This window comes from Lolium rigidum, chromosome 6 (genome assembly GCF_022539505.1).
Source record: "Lolium rigidum isolate FL_2022 chromosome 6, APGP_CSIRO_Lrig_0.1, whole genome shotgun sequence".
Lineage (NCBI taxonomy): Eukaryota > Viridiplantae > Streptophyta > Magnoliopsida > Poales > Poaceae > Lolium > Lolium rigidum.
The window spans coordinates 71,798,629-71,824,109 of record NC_061513.1 but is presented as its reverse complement, the minus strand read 5'-3'; the positions used below and the strand labels follow the sequence as shown (position 1 = coordinate 71,824,109).

Sequence of the window (25,481 nt, the reverse complement as noted above, 5' to 3'; positions counted from 1 at the left end):
TCACAATCCATGCGACCAAGCACCTTGATAAAACCAATCACTTATTCCCTGTATCGGATACATCGATGATCAGAAAGCGTGAACAGCGGGCACGCACGTACAGACTCGAGCTGCTTGTAGCGTACGCGCCCGCAGGTCCGAGCATCAGAGACGGAGCCGGCACGACCGCCAGCCGATTCAACAACAAAAAAAGGCGTCCAGACAGATGCGTGCACCTGAAACTATAATAATGGAAGGCTGTAATCCAAGTCTAATCGAGGAATTTGGGCTGGACGCTGCTACACGGTGCCCAGGCACCAGATTGTCTTACGGAGTGCCCTCCCTGAAAAAGGAAAGTGGTCCCTGATTTGAAAGCGACATATTACTAAAAGTGGAAATGTGACGGGTGTTTCTTGCTTCACGCGAGAGTTAGTGGGCCCATTTGCACGCACATGCAACCGATCAGCGCATGCAATTGAAGCATGCTATGTACAACACGAACCGCTCCAACTCATGAAATTTAGTTGCAAAACTACATCTAGATTTTACAAAAAAAAAACACATTCCTGATAAATAAAAACAAATACACTTAATTTTCTGATCTAATTGAGGATGTAAAAAATGCAGCAATGGATGTAACAAAAATATAAAAATTACATCCAAAATCACCAAAACTGAGATCACAAATATACTAGTGTTTTACAGCTTGATCCATTGAGCGATCAGGATGTAGAAAAATAATAAAAATTACATCTAAAGTAGGTAGAGAAAGAAATTAGTGTTGTTACATTCTACTGGAAGTGAAAATTTTAAGAAGCAATAGTTAGTCTGCAAAAAAATACATCTACGGGACAAAATATACATCCTTCTACTGATCCAGAAGAAAAAAGAATTAAGAGGCAAAAGTTAGTCTGCAAAAATTACATCTGGGGAACAAAAATTGGACCATTCTATTAACCTGGAAGTAAAAAACTACATCAGTGATATGCAAGAGTAGATCAAGTAGTAATAAGTATCATGCGCATGAGCCTGGTCTTTTTCAGAGGCAAACCATGAAGTTCTACAAATACAAGCATCAAAATACATATTTTTATGAGCTATTACACCAGAAGCAAAGAAGAAGCCGACGCAGGCTTTGCAGTCTGAATCCTAGAGCTGAGGGTCAACAGTTCATTCCACGGACCCCAAAGAACACTACTCAGTTTTGATTCAAAATCGTCCACAAAATCAGGTGCGTCCTATATGCCATCAAATTGCCCACAAGAACCGATTCCTTGTGCACAACATGGTACTGCATTGTATCAATCTAAACACCACGGGCATTGGCAGAGACAGGTAGGGACTGACCAGCTGACCAGAGACGAGTGGAACCTACGGAGTAGATGTCGCGCCGAAACTGTGAAATGAAGGCCAGGAGAATTTAACGAATTGAATCGGCTGAGGAACGCAAGCTGAAGCTCGTACCTCAAAGGAGACCCAACGGCCAGAGACCGACCCACTGCGCTACCAGATCGAACCTTGCAGTCGATTCACCGCCACCGCACCCGTCCCAAACTCGAATCCAGCCACCCCTTCCGCCGCTTCCCCGCTCGATACGGCTGCGGATCTTCGCCTCCGACGAAGAGAATCGTGCGGGAGCCCACCACCGATTCACCCACCAAGAGGAACGCCCCGAAACTTCTCGGTAGACTGCGACAGCGAGGCTGCTCCACCTCCGCTCCTACCCACTAGGATCACCGCGCCGCAGCTTTCCGGCAATCCGCTCGCCGCCGACGAGGCAGATTTAGTGCGGAGATCGATGAGGGAGTGAGAGGAAGTTGACTCGGATCCAAGAGAGGAGAGGGGTTGAGGACGATGAAAGGAGAAAGTACGGGGAAAAGCGTCTCGTGTATTGGAGGCTTGCGCCGCTTCGTTTGAGCCACTCGATCGCGATCCGACAGCCACGAGAGGGAGCACTGTGTAAGACTAAAACATGCTCAGGCAATAATTAGAAATTGGGATTTGGGCTGGGCCCCGATCATGTGCCGGCGAAAGATTAATCAGCACCGCACACACATGGGCAGTGGCGGTGCGTGGAACCCAGCCGCTCTCTCGCCGGCCCGGCGCCAGCGTGCTCGAGCGCGACAGGTGTTCCGATCCTTCCGCCGGGAAGAAGATCGAGATTGCTTCCAGGCACTGTATACTGCTAGTATATATCATCCACCGTCAGTACGTAGTGATTGCCCGGATCCAAACTACTTGCGGATGGATTCATGCCGTAGACGGGCACACAATGGCCACGCGCCGCTAGATCTGGTGGCCGTGCCATGGTGGAATGGAGCAAGACGACACTCAACACAACACCATCAGTGGTGCGCTGTCCATGTTGCTGCCGGCGTAGCCTTTTTTCTTTGTTTTCGGCAAACTTGTCGGCGTAGCTAGCATGCATGGCGTGTGTCCTGCGCCAACCGCCAAGGCGCCAACATGGAACGGAGGAAAACAGTAGGCGTGGTAGACTATCGAATGTGTATAATCGAACCTGTTAAGGGCATCTCCAGCGGCGTGACGCATTTCGGACGCCCAAAAGTGGCCGCGAGCGTCCGTTTGCGTCGCTCCGCGGACATATTTTATCCGCGCGTCCGTTTGCGTTTGGGTGTGCTCCCACCGGAGCGACCCATTTTTTGAATTGCAACATAGTTAAAAACATTCAAAGTAGTACATAAAAATGCATAAAAACTATACAAAGTACATCTATAGGCCTAGACTACTTGCTTCCTGACGGGCCGACACCGTCGTTGCGTCGCTCCGTCGCCTGCTTCTCCGTCGCCTCCGCACGGCCGCTATGGCTCGGTGCGCCGCCGCGTCCTGGCTCAGTGCCTGCTCCAGCTTCGCGTTGGCGGCGTCGTCCTTGAGCGTCTCGAAAGACTCGACGATGGCCCTCTGCTCTGCCACCTTCTCCTCCGGCGTCGGCGCATCAGGGTCATCGGAGGACCAAGATATCTCCGAGTCGGAGTCCTCTGCTGCAGCGACGGCCGCCAGCCTGCGCTGTTCCAGCTCGGCGTACAACGCCGCGTGGCCCACCAGCTCCTCATGTGCTTCCTTCTCCGCTTCAGCCAGGGCCGCGGCGTCCCTGACCGGGTGGAGGAGGTCGGTGCTGTCTTCGGAGTCGAACTCCTCGGAGGAGCTCGAGGCCGGAGGAGGTGGAGTGGGAGGTGAAGGTGGAGGTGGAGGCGCGGCAGCCTGGCCGCGTCCGGCGCTGCTCATGGTGGATCTGCTGAGAGGAAGCGACGCAACGGCAGCGGCGGCTAGGGTTTAGTGGGGAGGAGATGAGATGCTCGCTCCCCTGGATATATAGGTCGGAGGCAGGGCGACGGCCGTGCCACGCGTGGCATCGCCATTACTACGTGCGCAGAGGTAGGCGACGGCCACGCGCCACGCGAGGCATCGCCATTTACGCGGCCGCAGACTGCCGAAGCGACGCCTCGCTGCCAGCACTGGCGGAGAAGACGCATCGACGCTGCGACACTGCCAGGCGGGCCCGACGAAACGTCTGCCAGACGCGAGCGGACACTTTCCGCGTCCGCCGAACGTCCGCGGAGACGCAAACCTGGCGCATATTTGGGCCAGGATTGCGTCTCCGTGGACGGTCCGGTCACTTTGCGTCGCCCCGCTGGAGGTGGTGCCAGACGCATTTCCGGTCACGGCGGACGAAAACGGTCGTTGAGCGACCGTTTGCGTCGCGCCGCTGGAGATGCCCTAACGCACAAGAAAAATAGCGTTCGAACTAGGCGACTCGGGGGCGACCTCCGCCGCCGGCCGCCTGCTACCGTCCTCCTCGCCCCTCCCCCTCGCCGCCGCCGGAAGACCCGCAGGGCAAAGCCTTGGTGGCAACGGAGGCGGGGGCTTCATCCGTCGCGCAATGGCGGCTCCCCTGGTGGCGGCGGCATGCGTCTCCGGCGGCTCCAGCATCGAGCTGCCGCACTCCACAGTGGCGGATCGGCCTCCTGCGCGATGGGATCGCCCTCCTAGCGGTGGATCTTCGGACCGCCGGTGGTGAGGGCCCCTAGGGTCTCGGGAGGCGCTGCCGAGATGGTGGAGGCAGCGTCGCGACAGAATAAAGGTGCTAGAGCTCGGTCCCCATCTCGGCAAGGCCACGTGTGGCGGCGCTGGCGAGCTGCTGGCCTGGTTTCCTCTCAGATCAGTGGATCTGGGGAGGGTGGTCTCTCCGGGCAGGGTCGTTTGACAAACGACCCTGCCGTGGAGCTTTGGGAGCGGGGGGCTGTTGTTTCTGCTGTCTTCCCCTCGGCCGGCCGTGGTGGCGAGGGAGTGGAAGGGGACGGTACAATCACCTTCTTCGATAGGGTTTTTAGGGTCTTTTTCTTGAGATGTGACTGTCGCGTCGTGAAGCTTTCTCCGGCCGGCCATGGTGGCGAGGGGAGGAGGTGGCTTGACGTGGCGTCGATGGTTGGGACCTACCGCTCGGGGTCCATGGTTTGGAGGTTCTGCTTGGTCTCCACCAGCTCCCGCCTGCCCGATGGTCTGGAAAAGATTATTAGCTCTCACCCCTCGGGGTGGGCACTCCTGCGTTGTTCAAAGCCCGGTGTGGCGAAGGTTGCGGCGTGACTCGATGGTGTCTGAAGATGGGCGGCTTCCGGTTTCGGTCTCTGTACTTGGGTGGTGACGATGAGGACGATGGGCTTGACTGCAATTTGGGAATACGGTGTGTGGTCTTCTAGGTCCATATTGTATTTTTTTTTTTTTTTGAGTCGTTTGTAATTTTTTTCGCCATTGTTGAATTCCATCAGTTGTTATCTAAAAAAAATGTGTCTAATCTGAGACTACTCCCTCCGTCCACAAATAAGTGGACATCTAGCCCTAAACTTTGTCCACAAAAGAGTGTACTCCTATATTCCCAATGCACTTTAATTGCTTCTCTCTCATCGCACGGAAATCAAACCCAATAATATTAAGCATATGTTCTCCTTGTTTTTTACAAGCACTTAGGCTGGTCATAGTGCATAGTATCATATACTAGTATCATGCATATGATACTTATCTATGATACTATCTCTATAGTGGGTGGTATTACAGAGTAGTATCATAAACTTCTAAATTTATTATTTTGTAGAATCCCAATGTAAATCTATGTACAAGATCAATTTAGCATTTACTTTTCTCGTAACGTGCGCTATGATACAGTATCCACCTATGTTACTCTAATCCTATCTCTCCTCCTTAATTGCATGCCACATCATCATTTTTGTGGGCCTAGTATGCATGATACTACCTATGATACTAGCTCATTAGAGGTGAACTAATTAAAGATGGAAGATGCATCTTTCCGATGTATTTTTTACTTCACTTCATAATGTATCTTGAAAACCCCGCATGTACACTTATTTGTGGATGGAGGGAGTACGCTGCTACGGTCTAGCAACTACACTCTACGGACCAGCCTAAATAAAAGCCAAAACTGCTGGTGAAAGTGACGGCGACGGTGAGATGCCAAAGACCAAAGACACAAGAAACAGGTTAAAAGCCGACGGCCGTCGTCGGCATAGCGCATAGGTTGCACCCGTCGGCAGATCCTTAGTGGAAGCAAAGTCAAAATGGAGGGCCAGGGTTCAAGGATACTACTCTACTAGAACAGCACCGCTACTAGAATGCCTCGATCGCATAGGAACCGCCTTTTCAACTTTGTCTCCGTTCACGCTTTCTCCCCTGCCGCTGTTGGAGGGAAATTCAAATGCACCATGTATTAACACTTGGCAGCGGAAGCAACACGTTTGACCTGTACTCAAATTTAAACGCACCCTTTTGTATTGTGCGACTGCTGCTATTTGTCTTCGTACGGCCAACGGATTCTATATGAACTGGAGTCCGGAGTGTACACCGACAGTGGCAGATAATAATGCTGGCGCCAGCGCAACCACATTTCTATATTTTAGAGACATGACTTATTAGACTAAAACATGCCTTCATGGTTTCAAAGGTGACCTGTGAACATTATGACAAATTTTTTGTCCCTGCACTTAACTTGGCCACAGTTTGCGCACGGATCCATTTGTTGCATGGTACATTATGTTAACCATTAGATAAAGGTAAAATTTGAAAGAAAGATCAAGTACATATGAAAAAAAGAACATCAATTAGGTTCAACTCAAAAACCTGCCTCATATTTAGATTTTGGACACACAAACCCAAGGAACGGTGCCAGCGAGCCAAGTTAGATGCACAAGATTTCTATTTATGCATATCACAAGGCTCACTAGTACTGCCCCGGGATAACACATAGTGCCACAACATTTTAATCATCGGCATATAGGTAAACCATAGTTGTAAAGCATCATATGAAGACACACGAGGGAAAAAGAATGCTTAGAATACCAAATCAAATGCACAAGCAATGTGCATGGACATACGACAATGTATTATAGGCACCTTTCTCATTAAATGATGCCAGCGTATAATCATAGGACATTGCAACAAAATTTAACCGAAATTGAAATGAGCCAAATCAAATGTACAAAGATGTAAAGCCTCGTGTAAAGATACATGAAGCAAAGGGAGAGGCACAAGACCAAATAAAATGGGCAAGCAATGTGCATGGACATATGACAAGGTCTTATTGACACTACTTTCCATTAGATGGAGTGAGAGTATAATCATGGACCATTGCAACGAACCAGGGATGGTGCTAGTGACCAATGCACAAGATTTATATTATGCATATCACAAGGCTCACTAGGACCATCCGGTTATCACTAACTCAGGCACGACAGATCTCATATAAATATTAAAGACACGCGATAGAAGATGTCTACCAACAAGACCGAATCAAATGTGCATGCAATGTGCATGGACATATGACAAGATATTATGGGCATCCTTTTTTTTCATTAGATGATGCCATAGTATAGTCATTGTCAGAATCGACGCCCCAAAATTTTAATCATTGGCACTTATAACATTAACCACAACTAGGTGTTATTTCACAATCTTTAAAGTTAATTAGTACTTAGTTCTCTACCGCATAATTTACTTATTTACAGATCATTCCATCTATCAGAGATCTGGGGGCGACCGCCGACAGATTCGACAAAAGGGTCCAAATGCACTCACCTGAAACTATAAGCTCAATTTTCTGTAGCCTCGAATATAATGTATTTCATCCTAAGATTTTGCACATTGGTAGAGTACATAGACTTTTTTCAGAATTTTTTGGAACTTTAAAATGTTAAATTCGAATTTTGTAAATATGAGAAGCCATGTAGCTTGGGCTACACTTGGATTTTCTGGAGTAATTCAACCTGATGTGACCACTGGCGGAGCTTAGTTAGGGCCAAACTGGGCCATGGCCCGCCCAAGATTTTTTACAAAACAACAATTTATGCCTATGAATGAGTGGCCCAGCCCACCAACACGTATTTCCGTGGCCCTTGCGCTGCCTCTGGGCTCCCAGATTCCCAGTATCTCCATGCCTTCCACATCTGTCGTCCTTCTCGATGCCCCCAAAAAAATCTGTCGTCCTTCACGCAGCCATGGAGGGTCTCTCATTAGGTCGCTAGGTTTAAAATTTTAGGCAGAAAAATAGAAGGACCAGAAAACATTGGAAGTTTGGAACAGCAGCAGAGCAGGCTCACAGGAGCCAGCAACGCCACCCGCAACTAGAATGTCACCACAAGTTATGTACAAGGAACCGGCCGGAGGTCCGGCCAGCACCCTGGAGACGTCGCTCGTCGAACTAGCAGCTGCAACCGCATCACTGTATTGATCCACAACTCATTTGCAATTTCCGTGTTCTTCCCAATTTTCTAGTCAGCAATTCGATAGATGCATGTGCTTATTTGCTTTTTTTTTAGACAAATGTGCTTATCTACCTAATGACTAATTCCTAGTGAAGATGTATGATTCGGAATATACAGAAATTGTGTTCTCTTTAGACCGGCCCGCCCATCATTTTCTTTGAAGCTCCGCCACTGGATGTGACTACAGTGCCATGAAACTTTAAAGTTTGAGAGGGGAGAAACGTGTTAGAATCTAGAAAAGGACCATTTTAGGTCTAAAATAAAACTGAGCATATGCATAAACATATCTCCTCCAGAGGTCCGGGCACGACCGCCGGCAGATTCGACCAAAAGGCGTCCAGATGCACGCACCTGAAACTAATAATGGAAGGTAGTAATCCAAGTGTAATCGAGGCATTTGGGCTTGGGCCCCGATCGTGTGCCGGCGAAAGATTAATCTGCGTCGCGCCGCACGCACATGTGCAGTGGCGGTGCGTGGAACCCAGCCGCTCTCGTTGATCAGCCTGGCGCCAGTGTGCCTGAGCGCGACAGGTGTTCCGATCCTTCCGCCGCCGACGGCACATGCATGACGAGGAAGAAGAGATTGCTTCCAAGCACTGCGTATCATCCATCATCAGTAGTGATTGAAGAAGCCCCAAACAACTTGCGCCGTGCGGATGCATTCATGCCATATGCGAGCACACATGGCTACGCACCGCTAGATCTGGTGCCTGTGCCAGGGTGGAACCGAGCAAAGTGCCAAGGTGGACACGAAATGCAGCATCTGCCGCAGCTCATCAGGGCGCGCTGAACATGTTGTCGCCGGTGCCGCTTTTGTTTCTTCTTCGCAAACTTGCCGGCCTAGCATATCATACTATCATGCATGGCGCGTGTCCTGCGCCAATAGGACCGCAACATGGAACTCGATGCGTGCATCGCAGGATAAACGTATTTGCCAATTGCCAACACGCACCAAGTGGCCGTACCTATAAGACTATTTGCACCGGTGATCTTTAAATACTAGTCGAGCAAAAGAAAGAAAGAAAAAATTTGGTGCAGCGCTAGCGCAAATGGCGAGCGGGGCCATCGCCAGGACAAGTGGTAGTCTCCAGGACAAGCACACAGTAGCCATGTCCGGGGCCAAGAGCGCCACCACCGGCCGATGCCTGACTCCATGCGCAAGGAAGAAGCCGCAGAGTGTGGTGGCGAGGATGATAGCCTCGGCAACATAGAGGACATGGAAGAGCGAGTCGTCGAGGATGTGGAAGAGTGCGTCATCGAGTGACACCATGAGAGGCCCGCCTTCTACTCCCACCTCAACTGGTACGCCTAACGGCGGCGTAGGTCAAGCATACTTGGAGACAACTACACGCGGGGAGTGACATGGGTATACCATATTGGGTACTCGATATTGCTATCCCTAGTACGGATCTAGGACGGAGTCTACAAGGCTCATGAAGCCCAAAAAAAGTCCAAGCCTAGAAACTAGATAGAATAGGTAAATATTAGCCCACATCGGGTAAACCGACATGTAATATGTAACCGACCCGGAATTGAGCTCTGAGACCTAGCCCCCTATATAAGGTCTAGGAGGAGCCACCAGGGAGGGGATCCAAAATATTTGCCATACGACGAACCATTGTAAACCCTAGTCTCCAAAATATTTGCCATACGACGCACCATTGTAAATCCTAGTCTTAATACAATCTGGGCGACTTTAACCTCTAGTCAGGTTACGATGGAGCAAGCAACATGCGCGGTGAGTTGAATGGTTTAGAAGCTTTGATTCTTCAAGAATGTCCTTGTCCTTACGGATATAATGTTCATTGTTTAGCCCACCAAAACCAACCTGACGGCCTGTTGCGGCATCAAGAGAAGTGTATTATTAGTATTAGATCCACTCTTTCAACATTTGACTTTCTTAATCAATGTGGTTATTTCCTCTTCCAAGCGTAACGACGAGCTACGAGAATCACAAGTCCAGTTTTCCATTCCCTATACGTCGGATACCTTGTTTGTCTGACAAGTTGTTGAAACCACCAACATTCTATTTTTCCTGAAAATCAATTTCATATTTATGGGCATTGCCGAGGTTAGCCCTCGTCGGGGAGGGGCACGACGCTGGGGACGTGTTGGGCTGCGAGATAAACCGCGAGGAACAGGAGAGGACCAGTCAGAGGGGAAAATGGGAGATCGTATAGGAGAGACAGAGAGGGGGGAAGATGGATAGGTGGGTGGGATTTGGAGGATGACTGGTGGGTATGTTGGTCCTCATCCGACGTGGAGTTGTTGTGTATATGGTGTCGGCGCTCCCAATTGCCACCCCAAGTACCGGGTTTGCCTAGGGTTTTCGGCGCCTTGTACGGTCTCGTGATGACTTGAATTTCCTACTGGTAGCTCCGGTGCGAGAATCTTTTTCGTTTATTTGACCCCAATAGCCGTATGGGGTGCACTATGGGGGTCACGAGTGGACATGCTCTAAACAACTATTTATGTTTTGCCAACAGAACTGTATTAAGATAGTGGAGTAAAATATAAGGTTGTTAAATAAAATACAAAAATATTGTGCAATAGTGTTGGAAAGAGAAAAAACTTTGAAACCCGTCGAAACACTCAAAAATTCAAAATTTACTTTGGATTTTCCTGAGATCCAAATAAATTTGAATTAGGAAAGAGTATAGTCTAGGATTTGTTTAATCCAAAAGGAACTGTGTAGGATTTTTGTAGGATTTATATTCATAGGATTATTTTTTACTAAAATGGATGTTCGATTTATAGGATATTAACAGTTTGAAATTCCTACAAAAGATTCATTAGCACTATGTTTTGAAGTAAAATTTCCCTTCACTCCAATCTCCTTTTACAACTCCTTTTATTTTCATGTGCAATCAAACACTCATCGATCCAAAATCATGTAGTTTTCCCATCATGTAAGATTGAAGAGAACATGTCATTCCAATTCTATGTTCTTCTTATTCCTGCATTCTCAGATCCTTCGAATCAAACTGGGCCTAAACATTTTGGTACCCACCGAAATCTCAAAAAAGTTACATTGAATTTTTGAACCCTGAGAAAATAATAAGTATGGAGTTTTTGTTCAAATTAGCTAAAACTTACACTAAAGACTAAACCTCCGGCACTTGGTCCTACTACAGGTACAGGTATCAGTTTCGAAGAAGCTGTACGGCTAGTTTAAATTTGGTCCTACTACAGGTGGTGGTCTACTTCCCAGCTACGAATTTTGGATCGGAAGCTGGTACTGCCTGGTACCAGACATGCTACGATAGATCTACAAGGCTAACAAAAATTAAATATCTGGCTGTAACGGTGAAAGGGAACAACAGTGATTTTTTTAGAAACGACACAGCTTACTTATTGTTGAGAAGCTTTGCTGATCCAGTGTCAGTACCGGTCCCCTCGTGGCCACATTCGCATAGGCATAGCCCCGTCCTCGGAAGGACTCTGCTACAGTATGTAGGACCATCCTGAATGGAAGCAAAGCCAAAACGAAGGAAGGATCAGGGTTCGAGGATACTGTACCTCGGATAGGAGCCGCCTTTTCCGCTTTGTCTCCGTTCGTTCATGTTGGAGAGAAATTCAAAATTCAAAATAGCTAATGACACTTGGCAGCAGATGCTGGCGCACATATGCCATTTGACCTGTACCCTAAATTCAAACGCAAAGCCCTTTTCTTATTGCGCCTGGCGCATTTTGACTTGGTACGAATTCTACAGTGTATATAAACTCTACTAGTACAGTGACACTGCAGATAATAATGCCGGCAGCAGAGCAACAGCAGGCTTCCATTTGCGGCGCATACGTAATGCGGTTTTGTTAATTAATCATCACGGCGCTGCTTGTTGGCTGCCCAAGTCTCCAGGCATGTGGGCTTATTATATGACATAACCGCAGACCAAATCTTCTTAAATCTGATTGATTGCTTCTATACGGTCGACGATTCCACATCTGACATCTCGCAGAATACACATAGAATCCCGCCCCTGCCATTTCAAATTTCGAAAGACATGCTGCCAGGCGCATCTTCCAGCTCGCTCCTGTAGCAGAGTAGCAGGCTGCTCAAAGAAGCACTCTAGATCATTTTGAATTTCCTAATAATAATACAAGTGCCATGTTGCATTGCCTCATGTTCTGTAGATTCAAAAATATATTTTACTCATATAAGACTAGTCATAATGGAAAGTATCATACACTAGTACCATGCACATGATACTAATTTATGATACTACCCCACAATGCATAGTATCATAAGATAGTAATATTTACAAAAAAATAGTATCATAGTATAATTATATTTAATATTTTGTAGAATCTCAATGCAAATTTGTGTCCAAGATATGTTTGCTATTAAGTTTTTCTAATTTTACGTGCTATGATACGGTATCATATTATGATATCACTCACATCTCTCACCTCATTAATTGGTGCGCCACATCAGATTTTTGCCAACATGGTATGTATGATACTACTTATGATACTCCCATTGTGGCTAGTCTAACAGGGTGCAACCACAACACTGGTAGGTCATAGGTATACATGTACACTTCCTCTTTTAGCCGACACTACACTTTTTAAGCAAACCCAGTTGACGGTTAAACCGAAAAGCTTTTTCTTTTTATTTGAGACCGGTAAAGATCTTTATTTTTTCGAATTTTGAGATTCCTCTAAAAAATTGTAATCTGATAAAAAAAAAGGGAATTAACGGGACTCATTATCACTCGGACAGTGGAGGCGCTCACACAACAAGCGTGATAATGAGTGTGCGCCAATCAACCGTCTTGCCACTAGTGCACCACCCGGCTGTTGGATCTTGCCAACGTGAGGGCCACATGGGCGCCGCTTGCACCAGCTCAGACGCAACCACACGTCCACAGATGCAGACAGCCAGCCCAACACAGAACCGTATGCCTTCTTTTCCTCGTACAGATCCCCACTCTTACGATACAGAGGTACGTACGTCCCTGCGCGGCAAAGATAAATACGAAAAGGATGGCACGTGACTTGCTCGGGAGGAATTTGCATTCAATCCAACTTTCATACAGTCAGAGCATTTTTAATAAGTGATGTACAGCACATAAGATGATGTAAAAAAACTAACATTTACATCACATCGGTAAAAATCTCTCCAACGAATGATTTATATCCAAATGGTGATATTTTTTTGTTTCGCAAAAAAAAAAAGTGATGTACTCCGTAAAACAAATTGGGGCAGCGCGAGGGGCCAACCGCCACAATGGGACTTCCCGCCGAGTAACTGCCACCTACCCCGCCTGCTAATGGTCACAAAATCGAGTAGCCGGTGACCATAATCAACTCGCCCGGCTCTGTTGCCCCTCCTCTGCCGCTCTGCATGGCCAAGTCAGCCCCGTCTCGATCTTTTTCCGCCAGTGCACCGCGTCACCGCCGGTCGATTGGTGACCTCCCGATCGCGTAAGTCTATTTAGCTGGTCGTGGAGGAGCCATGCCAGTCTACGGCTGCCGCTCTGAGGTTAAAGCTGACAACCGCACAACCAAGGCTCTTTGCACGAACCACCCCCTACACCGAGCTACCGAAACGGACGATAAACCACCCTCCACCTACGGCGATGAATCCACGATTAACCGCCGTACGCCGAGGTACCACGATGGAGGAGATAGCCACCCTCCACCGGTGGCGGTGAATCCGCAACCACGACGTGAATGCTCTACATTACGAGCGATTGCCACCTCCACGCACACAACATGTTGGACAAAAAGTGTCAACCCTCCTATTGTGGCTGATGTGCCCTATTTTACATTATCTACAAAACCGAAAATTTCTTGGGTGATATAAAAGCCACCTTTTGGCGATGTATAATTTTTTACATCACCTGTTTTTGATGCCATGTAATACATCGAATGTTAGAGATTCTCTTAGGTATATCAAGTTGCAAAATAATTTAGTGTTACGGTTATGAATGCTTTTTGGGTACACCATTTTTTTAAATCTAAATATAATTTTACAGTTTGTTGTTAATAAAGGGAGTATTCAAGCTTGGGAAGCAGAGGTCGATCTCTACTCGTACCAAGTGGCTACACTCGCACTATTAGTGGCTGCCAGATTGTACGAGCTCCACAAAATTTTGTTCTGCTAGGAATTTAACTTTGTGGAAGATATACTGTTTCCATAGGAATTTTGCATACTTTCTGCACTACAGAAAAGAACCGAAAGCGCCTAAAACATTATATCCCGACCATGTTGCCACATGTAGGAAGCCAGAGACACGCAGCGAGCACGCATATGCATGGTCGACACGTACCAACTCAGTTGGTGCACCAAGCAAAAATTTAGGCTTCCTTGAGTGTGTTTTGAATTCGAACTCGAGTCACGAAACGCGAAGTGCGTGACGAGGCGGTGGAGGAGGAGTGCGCGAGGGCTCCTTCTATTCTCACTCACTTGAAAGGACTAGAAGAGCAGCCCTTATATATACCACTTTAACTTCCTCACAACTAGCAATATGGGACTAAACTTTGTCTCTCAAGGTTGTCTCCAAACTACCAACGTAATGGGCGTTGAGATTTCAGAAATTTTTGGCTACATGGGCTGCCTGTGCTGCAGCTCATCTACATCATACAGCAAGGAGAGGTCTCTACTCGTACCAAGTGGCTTACACACGCACTAGTAGTGGCTGCCAGATTGTACGAGCTCCTCAAAATTTTGTTTTCCTAGGAATTTAACTTTGTGGAAGATATTCCATTTCCATGGGAATTTTGCATACTTTCTGCACTACAGAGAAGAAACGAAAAAAAGTGTCTCCAACAAATGATTTATATCCAAATGGTGATATTTTTTGTTTCGCAAAAAAAAGTGATGTAAAACAAATTGGGGCAGCACGAGGGGCCAACCGCCACAATGGGACTTCCAGCCGAGTAACTGCCACCTACCCCGCCTGCTAATGGTCCCAAAATCGACCAGCCGATGACCATAATCAACTCGCCCAGCTCTGTTGCCCCTCCTCTACCGCTCTACATGGCCAAGTCAGCCCCGTCTTGATCTTTTTCGGCCAGTGCACCGCGGCACCGCCGGTCGATTGGTGACCTCCCTCTCGCGTAAGTCCATTTGGCTGGTCGTGGAGGAGCCAAGCCAGTCTACGGCTGCCGCTAAGGTTAAAGCTGACAACGGCACGACCAAGGCTCTTTGCACGGACCATCCCGTACAGTGAGCTACCGAAACGGACGATAAACCAACCTCCTCCTGTGGCGGTGAATCCACAATCAACCGTCGTACACCGAGGTACCGCGATGGAGGAGATAGCCACCCTCCACCGGTGGCGGTGAATCCGCAACCACGACGCGAATGCTCTGCACTGCCAGCGATTGCCACCTCCACGCACACAAGGTGTTGGACAAAAAGTGTCAAATGTAATTCCCCTCCTATTGCCCTAATGTGCCCTGTTTTACATGATCTACAAAACCAAAAATTCCTTGGGTGATATAAAATCCACCTTTTGGCGATGTATAATCTTTTACATCACTTGTTTTTTGATGCCATGTAATACATCACATGTTAGAGATTCTCTTAGGTATATCAAGTTGCAAAATAATTTTGTGTTAGGTTATGAATGCTTTTTGGGTACACCATTTTTTATTTTTTCAAATCTAAATATAATTTTACAGTTTGTTGTTAATAAAGGTAGTACTGAAGCTCGGGAAGCAGAGGTCGGTCTCTACTCGTACCAAGTGGCTTACACACGCACTAGTAGTGGCTGCCAGATTGTACGAGCTCCTCAAAATTTTGTTCTCCTAGGAATTTAACTTTGTGGAGGATATTCCATTTCCAAAGGAATTTTGCATACTTTCTGCACTACAGAAAAGAACCGAAAGCGCCTAAAACATTATATCCCTCTCTTCAAGCAGTACGACAAGAATATAAACAGCAAAAAGAAAAGTTCATCCGGAAAAGGTACATGTGTGAGAAGGCATCAATGTGATTGTCTGATCGTGCCATACTCACTGACCTTTAAACAGAGATATACGAATCGAATTTTACCATCTTCTTTTCCGATTTGCTGCAAAGGCATCAGTACAAAAAAGTGTGAAAAAATCAGGTCGCAGGTCTCGACATGTGGCACGGCCGCTTTTGATCCGGACCGAACCCGTCCCGAGGAGGAGAGGTCGCTTTGAGGACTGCGCAAACATGGAACGGAACGAAAGGCGGCACATTGACCAGGTCAGAGCAGAGCAGCAAAGTGACTCTGCGCAACAGGACGACAGGATACATCCATCCAGATACAGTACAGATACGGCGTAGGAGTATGATGGAATCTCCACCCTACGACGGAACTCCGGGCCTGGTTGTGGGTGGACAGGGACCATGCAATGGAAGATTCACAACCAAGTCGTCCCCCCGGGAGATAATTTAAGGAGAGAACAAACTAGGTGGATCTGTCTGCCGAATAATTGAGGCGTAAATTTACAGGAGATCGAGCTAACACATGCGTCGCTGTCAACAAGAGGGTGACACGAGCCGCGGGAGATGCAAGATGCAAGATACCGGGGCCCGGCCGAAGAAGATTCTTGGGAGGTAGCCGATGGCCCGTTAATCCCCATTGGATCCAGGGATAAAGAACGGTGCGAGAGACCACCAGGTTAAGCAACCGCGCGTCATGTTATTGGACTTTTCGCGGCCGACCTGGAACAAGACAACAAGTGCAGGAGTCTGGAGTGCAACCACCCGCTCACTCTATTCCTCCAGCTCGAGCTCCAATGAGAGTGAGCTGCTACGGGTAATGCTCACCCAATTTCATATGGAAAATATCGGAGAAAACAATTCAGTATAAGCCAAGGAAAAAAATGTCTTGAACACACAAGCACCGAACAACAATCACACACTTTGTCTCGTTACCAAAGAGGGGGTTCCTTATTCATGAAGCAACAGACGCCGAAAAGGCTACAAAAGAGTGGAGCTGCCACAAAGCTAATCCTCCCAATCGCTAATGGAAACAATGAAGCTCTTATTTCTTTCTTACAGCGACACCTTCCCAAACTTATGTGATGATATGCTCCCAATCATGGCTTACACAACTAGAAATAGCTACTCCCAAATTATTCATCATAAGAACCACTTATTACTTATTTCTTCCCAAACTCGCACACCCCCAACAACCTGCGGATCCCATGGATTATCTTCCTCCGATCTGTTCGTCTGCACCCATCCATCCAGGTCCAAAATAACCAACCAATATATCACCACACAAAAGAACACCTAACGCTGCTGCTCATTTCTCCTACCTCTAGCTAACATCTACCTAGCGCTAACAGTAATAGTTTGTAAATATGCTTCATAGATATTATAGTAACCGGGGTGGAGAGATCAGAAGATGCATGTTGGCTGAGACGCAATTCGCATCTCAGTACGTCCACTCCTGTGGCAGATTGACCTCGCAGGCCACGGCGAGCGGCGGCGAGTGCGCCGCGGCCGCCGCTGATGATGTAGCGTTGACATTGTTCTGCTCGCGCTTCTGGCTCGCCTGCATCGCGTTGCTCCGGTTCACCAGTGCCTCTGCGAGGAATTCGAAATTCTATTAATGGCCATTCATTCATAAGACGCAAGTACGAGTACTAATCAAATGATTAGTGCTGTTAATTGTAGTAGTAGTAATTGAGGAGGAGGAATACAATCAATTACCGTGATCTACGACGAAGCCGCCGGGGTAGCAGGGCCGCGCGCCGAGGTCCTCGACATTGAGGTTGAGCGCCTGGACGACGCGCGCCGGGAGGAGAACCGAGGAGCAGCCTGGAGGGAGGACGAGCGGAGCCACAGGATTTTTAGCCAAAAACAAAACGAGGCAAAAGAAGCGTGAGCGGGAGAGAAGAGGACGGACGGCTGCACGCACCTTGTTTCTTCCTGGGCTCGGCGGGCGCGCCGGCCTGGCGCGGGATGAAGACGCCGGTGCCGGCGCACTCGCGCTTGGCGCCGGGCGGGGTGAGGAACACGGCGCGCATGCCGGCGTTGTTGGAGGCGGGTGGCGCGGGCTGCTGGTTCGGGGCCTGCTTCTGCAGCGGCGGCCAGGCGGAGGGGCCCAGGCCGAGCGGCGAGTAGTCGGTGGCGGGGCCGCCGCCCCACGCCATGGCCATGGCCAGCTGCTGGTGCTTCATCACCTGCTGCTGCTTCAGGAGGTGGAACTGCAACGCGGAACACACGGAGCGTCAGGAGATGGTGGAGGGACAATCCCATCTACCAGGAGAAACGGAGCGGTTGGACATCACGGTGCATGATAGACACAGAGAGGGAGAGGAACTTACGCGAGCGATTTGCGCCTGGCGCTGGGCGTGCGAGGTGTACTGGTAGTTGTTGCCGGCGGCGGGCTTCGGGGCCGGGAGCAGCGGCGCGGCGTGCTTCGGCGGCGGCGGCGCGACGGCGGCGTTGGGCTTGGGCACGGGGATGCTGCCGGTGGTGGGCGGCAGGCGGGCGACCTGGCCGGCGGCCTCGTGCAGCAGGTCCCACGCGTCGGCGGGCTGCTTGTCGAGCGGGGACGAGGGCGGGGAGCTGACCTGCGAGGCGGCGCCGGTGGGGCTGTCCTCCCCGGAGGCGTGCAGGCCGCAGAGCGTGGACTGCGGAGACCCGGCCACGACCTCCCCCTGGAATTCGGAGAGCAAATCCTCATCAGATGGTGCCAAACACAAACAGCGAAGGAAAAAACAGAGATCCGAAACACGAACAGTGGAACCAACCAACCAACCTTGTTAGCAATGGCGCCGTCGCAGTCGAGGCCGGCCATGCGGCGGGAGAGCCCGGCGCCGAGCGCGTCCTCCTCGTCGCTGTCGCTCCTGGCGGCGGCGGCGGCGGCGGCCGCGGCCTTCTCGTCGGCGAAGAAGTCGTCGTCGAGGAACTCGTCCGGGAGCCAGAAGCCGGCGGCCGCGGCGTCGAACTCGTCCGCCATTTCCGCCCACGAACAGCAAGCGTGGAGGGAACAACCCCCTACCGGATTATTATAGGGCGAGGCGAGGACAGCAATTGCCGCTGGGTGAAGATATAATTATGCGCGAGACGTAGAGGTTGATGGCTCTCTATATCTATCTGGCCAAGTACTGGGCTCCGCTCGTCGGCCGGCCTTGTGGCAGAGTATATTATCTGCCGGACGGGAGGACGGAGAAAGGCGGCGGGGGAGGAGGAATGTCAAGGACGGCGAGCCGATGTGGAGGTCAAAGGAGGGGGTGCGGGCGGTTTATAAAGCGGGGTATGGTAGGGTAGGGCAGGAGCGGGACGAAAAGTTACCGAGGAGCCAGGATGGGATTAGCGGTGGTGGTGGCGCCGCTGTGTTTGTTGTGCTTTCCGCGTGGTTTTTTACCTTAATCGGGGCATGGTTAAGTATGGTTGAGGGTCTAAATTAAGCAAACTTTTACTATTTGCGCAATGTGAAGAAGTAGATTATACACAGGGCAGGGTTAAGTTTGGGAGAGATTAATAACTCATCCGTTTCGGCTGAGCTCGCAGGCTGGCTGGCTGGAAATTTGGTGTGTCTCTTCTCTATTTTCACACCATCTTCAGCGGTGGACCGCATCTTAGACAGCTAATACACTGCTTATTTAGATATTTTGTGCTTTTCAGCTGATAGTAGGAGCGGTCCAGATCAGTTTGCGGTTGCAAGCGGTCCCAACGGTACTCTGCATTTGGTCAGCACCCACGCAATTTATGCAATTTCCATGTCCACGAGGCGGTGGGATCCGAGGCCTCGTGATGGAAGTGGTGTCCGTTATGGTCTCGGGCAAAGCGGGAGGTACCGTGGTCTACACGTAACGAACTAGGGCACGGGCAGCAGACGGAAGAGAGTGAATAGCGATAATAGTGACTGGCTGGAGGACCCAAAACGGACAAATACTCACCGAATGCAATAAGTTTGTGAGAGATTAACTCGCCTGTTTCGGCTGAGCTCGCAGTTTTGCAGGAAATTTCGGTGGACCGCATTTTTGATAGCTAAACTTTATTAGATTGGTATGCTGTTTTCGCCGGATAGTGGAGCGGTCCAGGTTAGTTTGCGGTTGCTAGCTCTCCTATATATACAGTCGAAATAGAGAAATTGCGGGAGAAATATATTGCATGTAATTAAAGGATACTGGAGCGGTCCAAGTCAGTTTGCATTTGAGGTTGCCAACGGTCCCAACGGTACACCACTCCACATCCATGTAATTTTGCGCAAATTCCATGTCCAAATTGAAACGTTAAGTAATTCATTCCAACGGTTGAGGCCACGGGTGATTGCTACACATTCGAGGGTTTATTCTCGAAAACACTTAAGGCCACGGTGATTGGATATGTGGCCTCGCAGTGGTAGTGGTTTCCGTTATTGTTTCGGGCAAATCGGGAGGTACCGTGGTCTCCAAGTAACGAACTAGGGCACGGACGGTGGCTAGAAGAGAGTGAAGAGGGAGCAGAGTGTCTGGCTGGCGGGCTTGAAGCGTACAAATATTCGCTCGAGATATCCGCTAGGCTGTAAAATCAACCTAAATTTTGGGTGAAAATGCGTCAAGACGAACATATCCATGGGTTGCATTCCGCTTACAGGACGCATCCATATATTCTTGTCCCGCGGATAGCAACGGTCGCGTTATGTCCGTTTGCGGATCGCGGTTGGAGATGGCCTTGGTGTGAAATATCGTGCATCCTACTTCTTCGTCTCAGGGACGGATGGGTCTTTTCGACCCGTTCAGGGACTTCCCGTCCGTAACCAACAACGTCAGGCCGACTCAGGGAAGAGCGACGCGCCGTCGAAACGGTCTAGAGGTTGAACATGAAGGGCATCTCAAGGATCTCGTTGTTATTTTCGTTTTTCTTAAACTGCTTTGTACTGTTCGATATTTCTTTTAATGGCAGTGTCGCAAAAAAATACGTACCAAATACTTTCTTGATACAGTGATTTATTGTTTTGGCATTGCCTTCGTAATGTCTCCCCACTGGCATCCACCCCACACGAGGCTCGTAAATGGCAGATGAACAAATACTTAGAGCATCTCCATTCGTCTCCCCACAGAGCCCCCCACGGCCACTTTTTTTCATCCGGACGGCGTAACTCGGCCCAGTCGCGCCCCCGGTTCCTCGTTTTCGTCCGGATTTGGCCCTTCATCCATCCGGCGATCCCACGCCATCCCCGGCCCCCGGAGCGCTCGAGGACTCCGGATGGAGCAAAACCAATCGCCCACGCCCACGTGTCTCCTCTTTCGTCCGGATTCCCGAGCCATCCTCTTTTCCCCGAGAAACGCCGCTTGGGGAGCACACGACTGGGAAACTACTCCTCCCCACGCCAAATCTTCCTCCAATCCGGACGAAAATTTCGCCGGATTTGGACGTGGGGAGCGCCAACGAGTGGGGATGCTCTTAGCTACGCAGCAAACGCCGAATGGAAACGCGATCAACTAGACACCTGTGTACGCGGTGGCCGTTCACCGAAATGGTTCCACGCGGAGGAGAACAGCGGGCCCCGCTCGAGGGCGTAATTCGGGAAAGGCGCGTGCGTGCGTTCGGGCGGCCAGCACTGAACTGTTTGTCGAGTCTGGCGGGCGTCGGGCCAAAGCTGTTCGTGGCGATTCATGTTGGCAGCAGTAATTTGGAGCGGCGGGATTGAGATTCGTGAGGACCGCGGGATGGGGAGGCGCGCGCCAGTTTTGGCTGAGCTAGCAGGCTGCCAGGAAATATGGTGTGTTTCGCCTCTCTTTTACACCATGAACCGCATTTTAGACAGCTAAATTATTTATTACTAAGATTTTTTTTGTGGTTTTTGATGGATGGTGGAGCGGTCCAGTTTAGTTTGCGGTTGCCAGCGGTCCCAACGGCGCTCTGTATTTTGATAAGGGGATTCCAGCATATCCTCTCGAGTTTGTCCGATTTTTCACAGCGAGAACCCGAGTAGATAGATACTCCTAATTACTAGGGAACGCAACCTGAAGTAGGGGATAAAACCAGCAAGCAACGTGATGGAGAACACCACGCCTCAAAACCAAAGCACGACAATCCTTGATGAACACAAGAACCTCCGCAGCAACTATAATAGATAAACATCGGCGTCGTCCCCGGAGGGATGCTTCAGCAAGCACACACGCGATAGCGTATAGACTCAAACTCAAACTAGTTCTAACCTTAAAACCTAGCCGCACCAGCCCTTATATGAGGGGGTGGCCGGCTAGCCCTAGTGATCCTCCCTAACTTGGTTTGGACAGGCTCAAACCAACACTAACTTGATCTTATTAAAAACCCTAATTGGCCCACATATAACCATAGATATAAAATACATAAAGTAAGATAACTAATTAGGTGGAGTCCTAAAATTGGACTTTACCTTGACCTTCATGCCCGTATCACGGGAGGTACCGTGGTCTCCACATAACGAACTAGGGCATGGACAACGACTACAAGAGAGTGCAGAGTGATTGGTTTGGAGGACCCGAAGCAGATAAATACTAGCTCGAGCTGTCCGCTAGGCCGTAAAACCGACCCAAAATTAGTGCGATAGAATGCGTCGAGATGGAGCATAGGCCGCTTACACGTCGCCGTTTAGCCTTGCATTTTTACCCCGCAGACAACAATGGTCATGTTCTATCCGTTTTGTGGGTCGCCGTTGGAGATGGCCTATCGTTGATATTGTACCGAGTATCTTGCTTTGATACCGTGATTTAAGGTTTTGGCATTGCGTCCGCAATGTCACGCCATGGCACCCACCCCACACGAGGATCGTAGTTCGTAGATGGCAGCTGAACCAAATGTTGACAAAACAAGATATGAATGGCAAAAGCTTAGCTTCGCACCAAACGCAGAATGGAAACACACGACCTACTAGAGCAGGTTCTTAGTTACCGAGGAGCGAGGATGCGATTAGCGGTGGTGGTGGCTCCGTGTGTTTGTTGTGTTTTTCGCGTGGGCGTTTTACCTTAACCAGGGTAGGGTAGAGGGTCTAAATTTAGCAAACTCTTACTATTTGCGCAATGTGAAGAGGTAGATTATACACATCACATGCGGTAAGTTTGGGAGAGATTAATTCATCCGTTTCAGCTAAGCTCGCAGGCTGGCTGGAAATTTGGTGTGTTTCGTCCTAATTTCACACCATTCAACGGCAGACCGCATTTTAGACAACTAATAATCTGCTTATTTAGATCCTTTTGTGCAATTTCCATATCCACATTTTTAAGGCTAAATGATATATAATGCAACCGTTGTTGCCACGGCGGTAGGATGTGCGGCCTCGGTGATGAGAGTGGCGTCCGTTATGGTTTCGGTCAAAGCGGGAGGCAGCATGGTCTCCACGTACCGAACTAGGGCACATGCATCAGCTGGAAGAGAGTGAATGGCGAGAATAGGGGCTGGCTGGAGGACCCGAAGTGGACAAATACTCACAGAATGCAATAAGTTTGAGAGAGATTGACTCACCCGTTCTCGCAGTTTTGCGGGAAATTTCGGTGGACCGCATTTTAGACAGCTAAACTATTTATTAGATTGGTATGTTGTTTCGACTGATAGTGGAGCGGTCCATGTGACATAGGCATCCCAAATGGGCCTGCTAAAGATAGTACCCGGGGTTTAATGGAGGCCCACTACCCGAAGAATAAGAAGATTCGAGATCCCAAGATATATTAAGGAAAGAAGAGTTGTAATAGGAAGTGTTATTTGTAATCTGGCGGGATGAGTTAGAAACCGTCCCGGACTCTGTAACTTGTACAAAACGAAACCCTCGGCTCCGCCTCCTATATAAAGGGGGAGTCGAGGGACGAAGAGATCATCGAATCATTGTTCACAAACCCTAGTTTTCATAATCGTCGAGTACTTTTCGGCTGAAACCTTCGAGATCTACTTGCCCTCTACTTCTAACAAAACCCTAGCCTATAACCCGTAGGCATTGACAAGTTGATACCTTGTCAATTGGCGCCGTCTGTGGGAATTAGAGGCGTAAGGATCCGATCTCGATGGCACGTTCAAGATCTTCGACATCGTCAACCGGAAGCAACACAATGGATCGAGGTAAACAGATCGCTGCTGGTCTTGTCGATTTTGTTCCTCACCCACCCTCCCGTTTGGATGCATATGCGTATCTGGCGGAGCCCATGGAGATGACGTTCGGAAGGTTTCACTTTCGCGTCGAGAAGGAAGGATCGTATCGTGTCGAAATTCCGATTTCGTCGGGATCGTCGGCGGTCGATTCCGATTTTTCAAACTATACATCGTCAACCGAGTCGGAGAAGAAGAAACTTCGGAAACACGTTACGTCGGCCCAGAGCAAGAGAGAAACTCGCCAAGATCTTCGGCGACATATCGTTCGAGTCATCTGCGGACTCATATATAAGCGATGACTCAAGCGATATCGACAGTTGCGACTTCATCGACAAACCTATCACAGTGGGCAAGGTCTTCATCAATATCAACAATGATGTCACCAAACCCAACATAGATCTGAGTACAAAATATCATCAGATTTATGCTATCGAAAATCAAGAGGAAACATCGGAGGCTTTCGACGATTTGGGTAATCCCTATGTCGATCCCTCAGATCTAAGGAGAGGTATGGGCACTAAATATGTCGGGCCCACACCACGTGTCAGAGTTCAACTTCCACAAACAGCCTGGGATAGAGCCGCAAAAGCTTTAGATGGTTCGGAGCCAATGACGACGGCTGCTACGGTCCAAGAACTGCAAGCTTATCAATATAGGCTCGCACGAGCTGCCGCAGAATTGGAAAAAGAGACAGCTGAGTTGAACAGGAGAAAGGAAGCAGCTTCTGCATCCAGCAGGAGAAGGGCAGATCTAAGTCGACAATCTAGAACCTCGGGAGATAGTCATAGAGAAGCTCGGAACAGAGCAAGGTCCAGATTGCAACACATACCTGAAGAAGAAAGAGAGTACCTAGTTCAAAATCTCGACATGTCTTTTATGTCGATAGACACAAGAGGGAACATTATTCCTAAAACACCAGAAGCTGGGTATATGGCGACACAAGCCTTTATCCTTGCATCCAGGCCACCTCCAGGAGATCCAAGGGAGGCTTTGTACAATATGGCGATAGCAGGACAAGAAGTCATGGGAACGGCGTTTGTATCAACACCACCAGAGGAGCTGCAAGGCAAAATAGTCCACGACCTACGGCGGCAGCAGCAAGCAAATGTTGAAGGAACAAGTGGAGCAAGAGATACGGCAGCACAAGCAAGGGTAGACAGAGCACGGCAAGGCAGAAGGGAACATCGACAATCCCTAGAACTAAACGACGAGGATATGTGCGGTTTGCCGTGCTTCACAAGGAGAGTACGAAAAACTCGAGTCCCTTCGGGATTCAAGTTGCCTGATCACTTCAAAAAATTCGACGGCCTGCAAGATCCAGAGGATTGGCTAGTTGACTACCTCGAGACGGTGAAGTTAACTGGAGGAACTAGGGCAACAGCCATGCAAAGTATTCAGGTGCACTTAAGTGGAGCCGCACGATCTTGGATCAAAAAGCTTCCGCCAGGATCTATCGACAGCTGGGAAAGTTTCGAGGACGTATTCGTCAAGAACTTCAGGTCCACGTGCAAAAAAGCTGCGTCGTTAGAAGAGCTGAGAGCATGTCGACAAAAGCCGGATGAGTCAATGAGAAAATACATCCAAAGGTGGAACATCATCAAAAACTCGGCGAAAAATATATCCGACGAGAGAGCAATAGATGCGTTTGTTGCGGGAATTAGACGTGGAGATTTTGTCGAGGACTTGGGAAGGACCAATCCAAAGACAAGTATCCGCGTTAATGG

General features: G+C 49.0%; 1 protein-coding gene across 1 annotated transcript; it reads right to left on the bottom strand.

Moving 5' to 3' along the window:
* Nucleotides 1-17,131: 17,131 nt before the first annotated feature.
* Nucleotides 17,132-19,071, bottom strand: LOC124662791 (myosin-1-like). Its single transcript, XM_047200585.1, has 5 exons — nt 18,464-19,071; nt 18,027-18,362; nt 17,618-17,906; nt 17,410-17,517; nt 17,132-17,283 (listed from the first exon to the last, which is right to left on the bottom strand). Exons 1-5 carry the CDS (start codon nt 18,662-18,664, stop codon nt 17,132-17,134), a joined length of 1,086 nt encoding a protein of 361 aa, XP_047056541.1. The 5' UTR covers nt 18,665-19,071.
* Between the last annotated feature and the right edge of the window lie 6,410 nt (nt 19,072-25,481).

Coding starts and splice junctions, on each gene's coding strand:
- LOC124662791 (XM_047200585.1), bottom strand. CDS start 18,664: ATGGCGGACGAGTTCGACGCCGCGGCCGCCGGCTTCTGGCTCCCGGAC. Junction 17,518..17,617: donor CGAGCCCAGGAAGAAACAAG/GTGCGTGCAGCC, acceptor TCCTCCCTCCAG/GCTGCTCCTCGGTTCTCCTC. Junction 17,284..17,409: donor CGGCTTCGTCGTAGATCACG/GTAATTGATTGT, acceptor AATTCCTCGCAG/AGGCACTGGTGAACCGGAGC.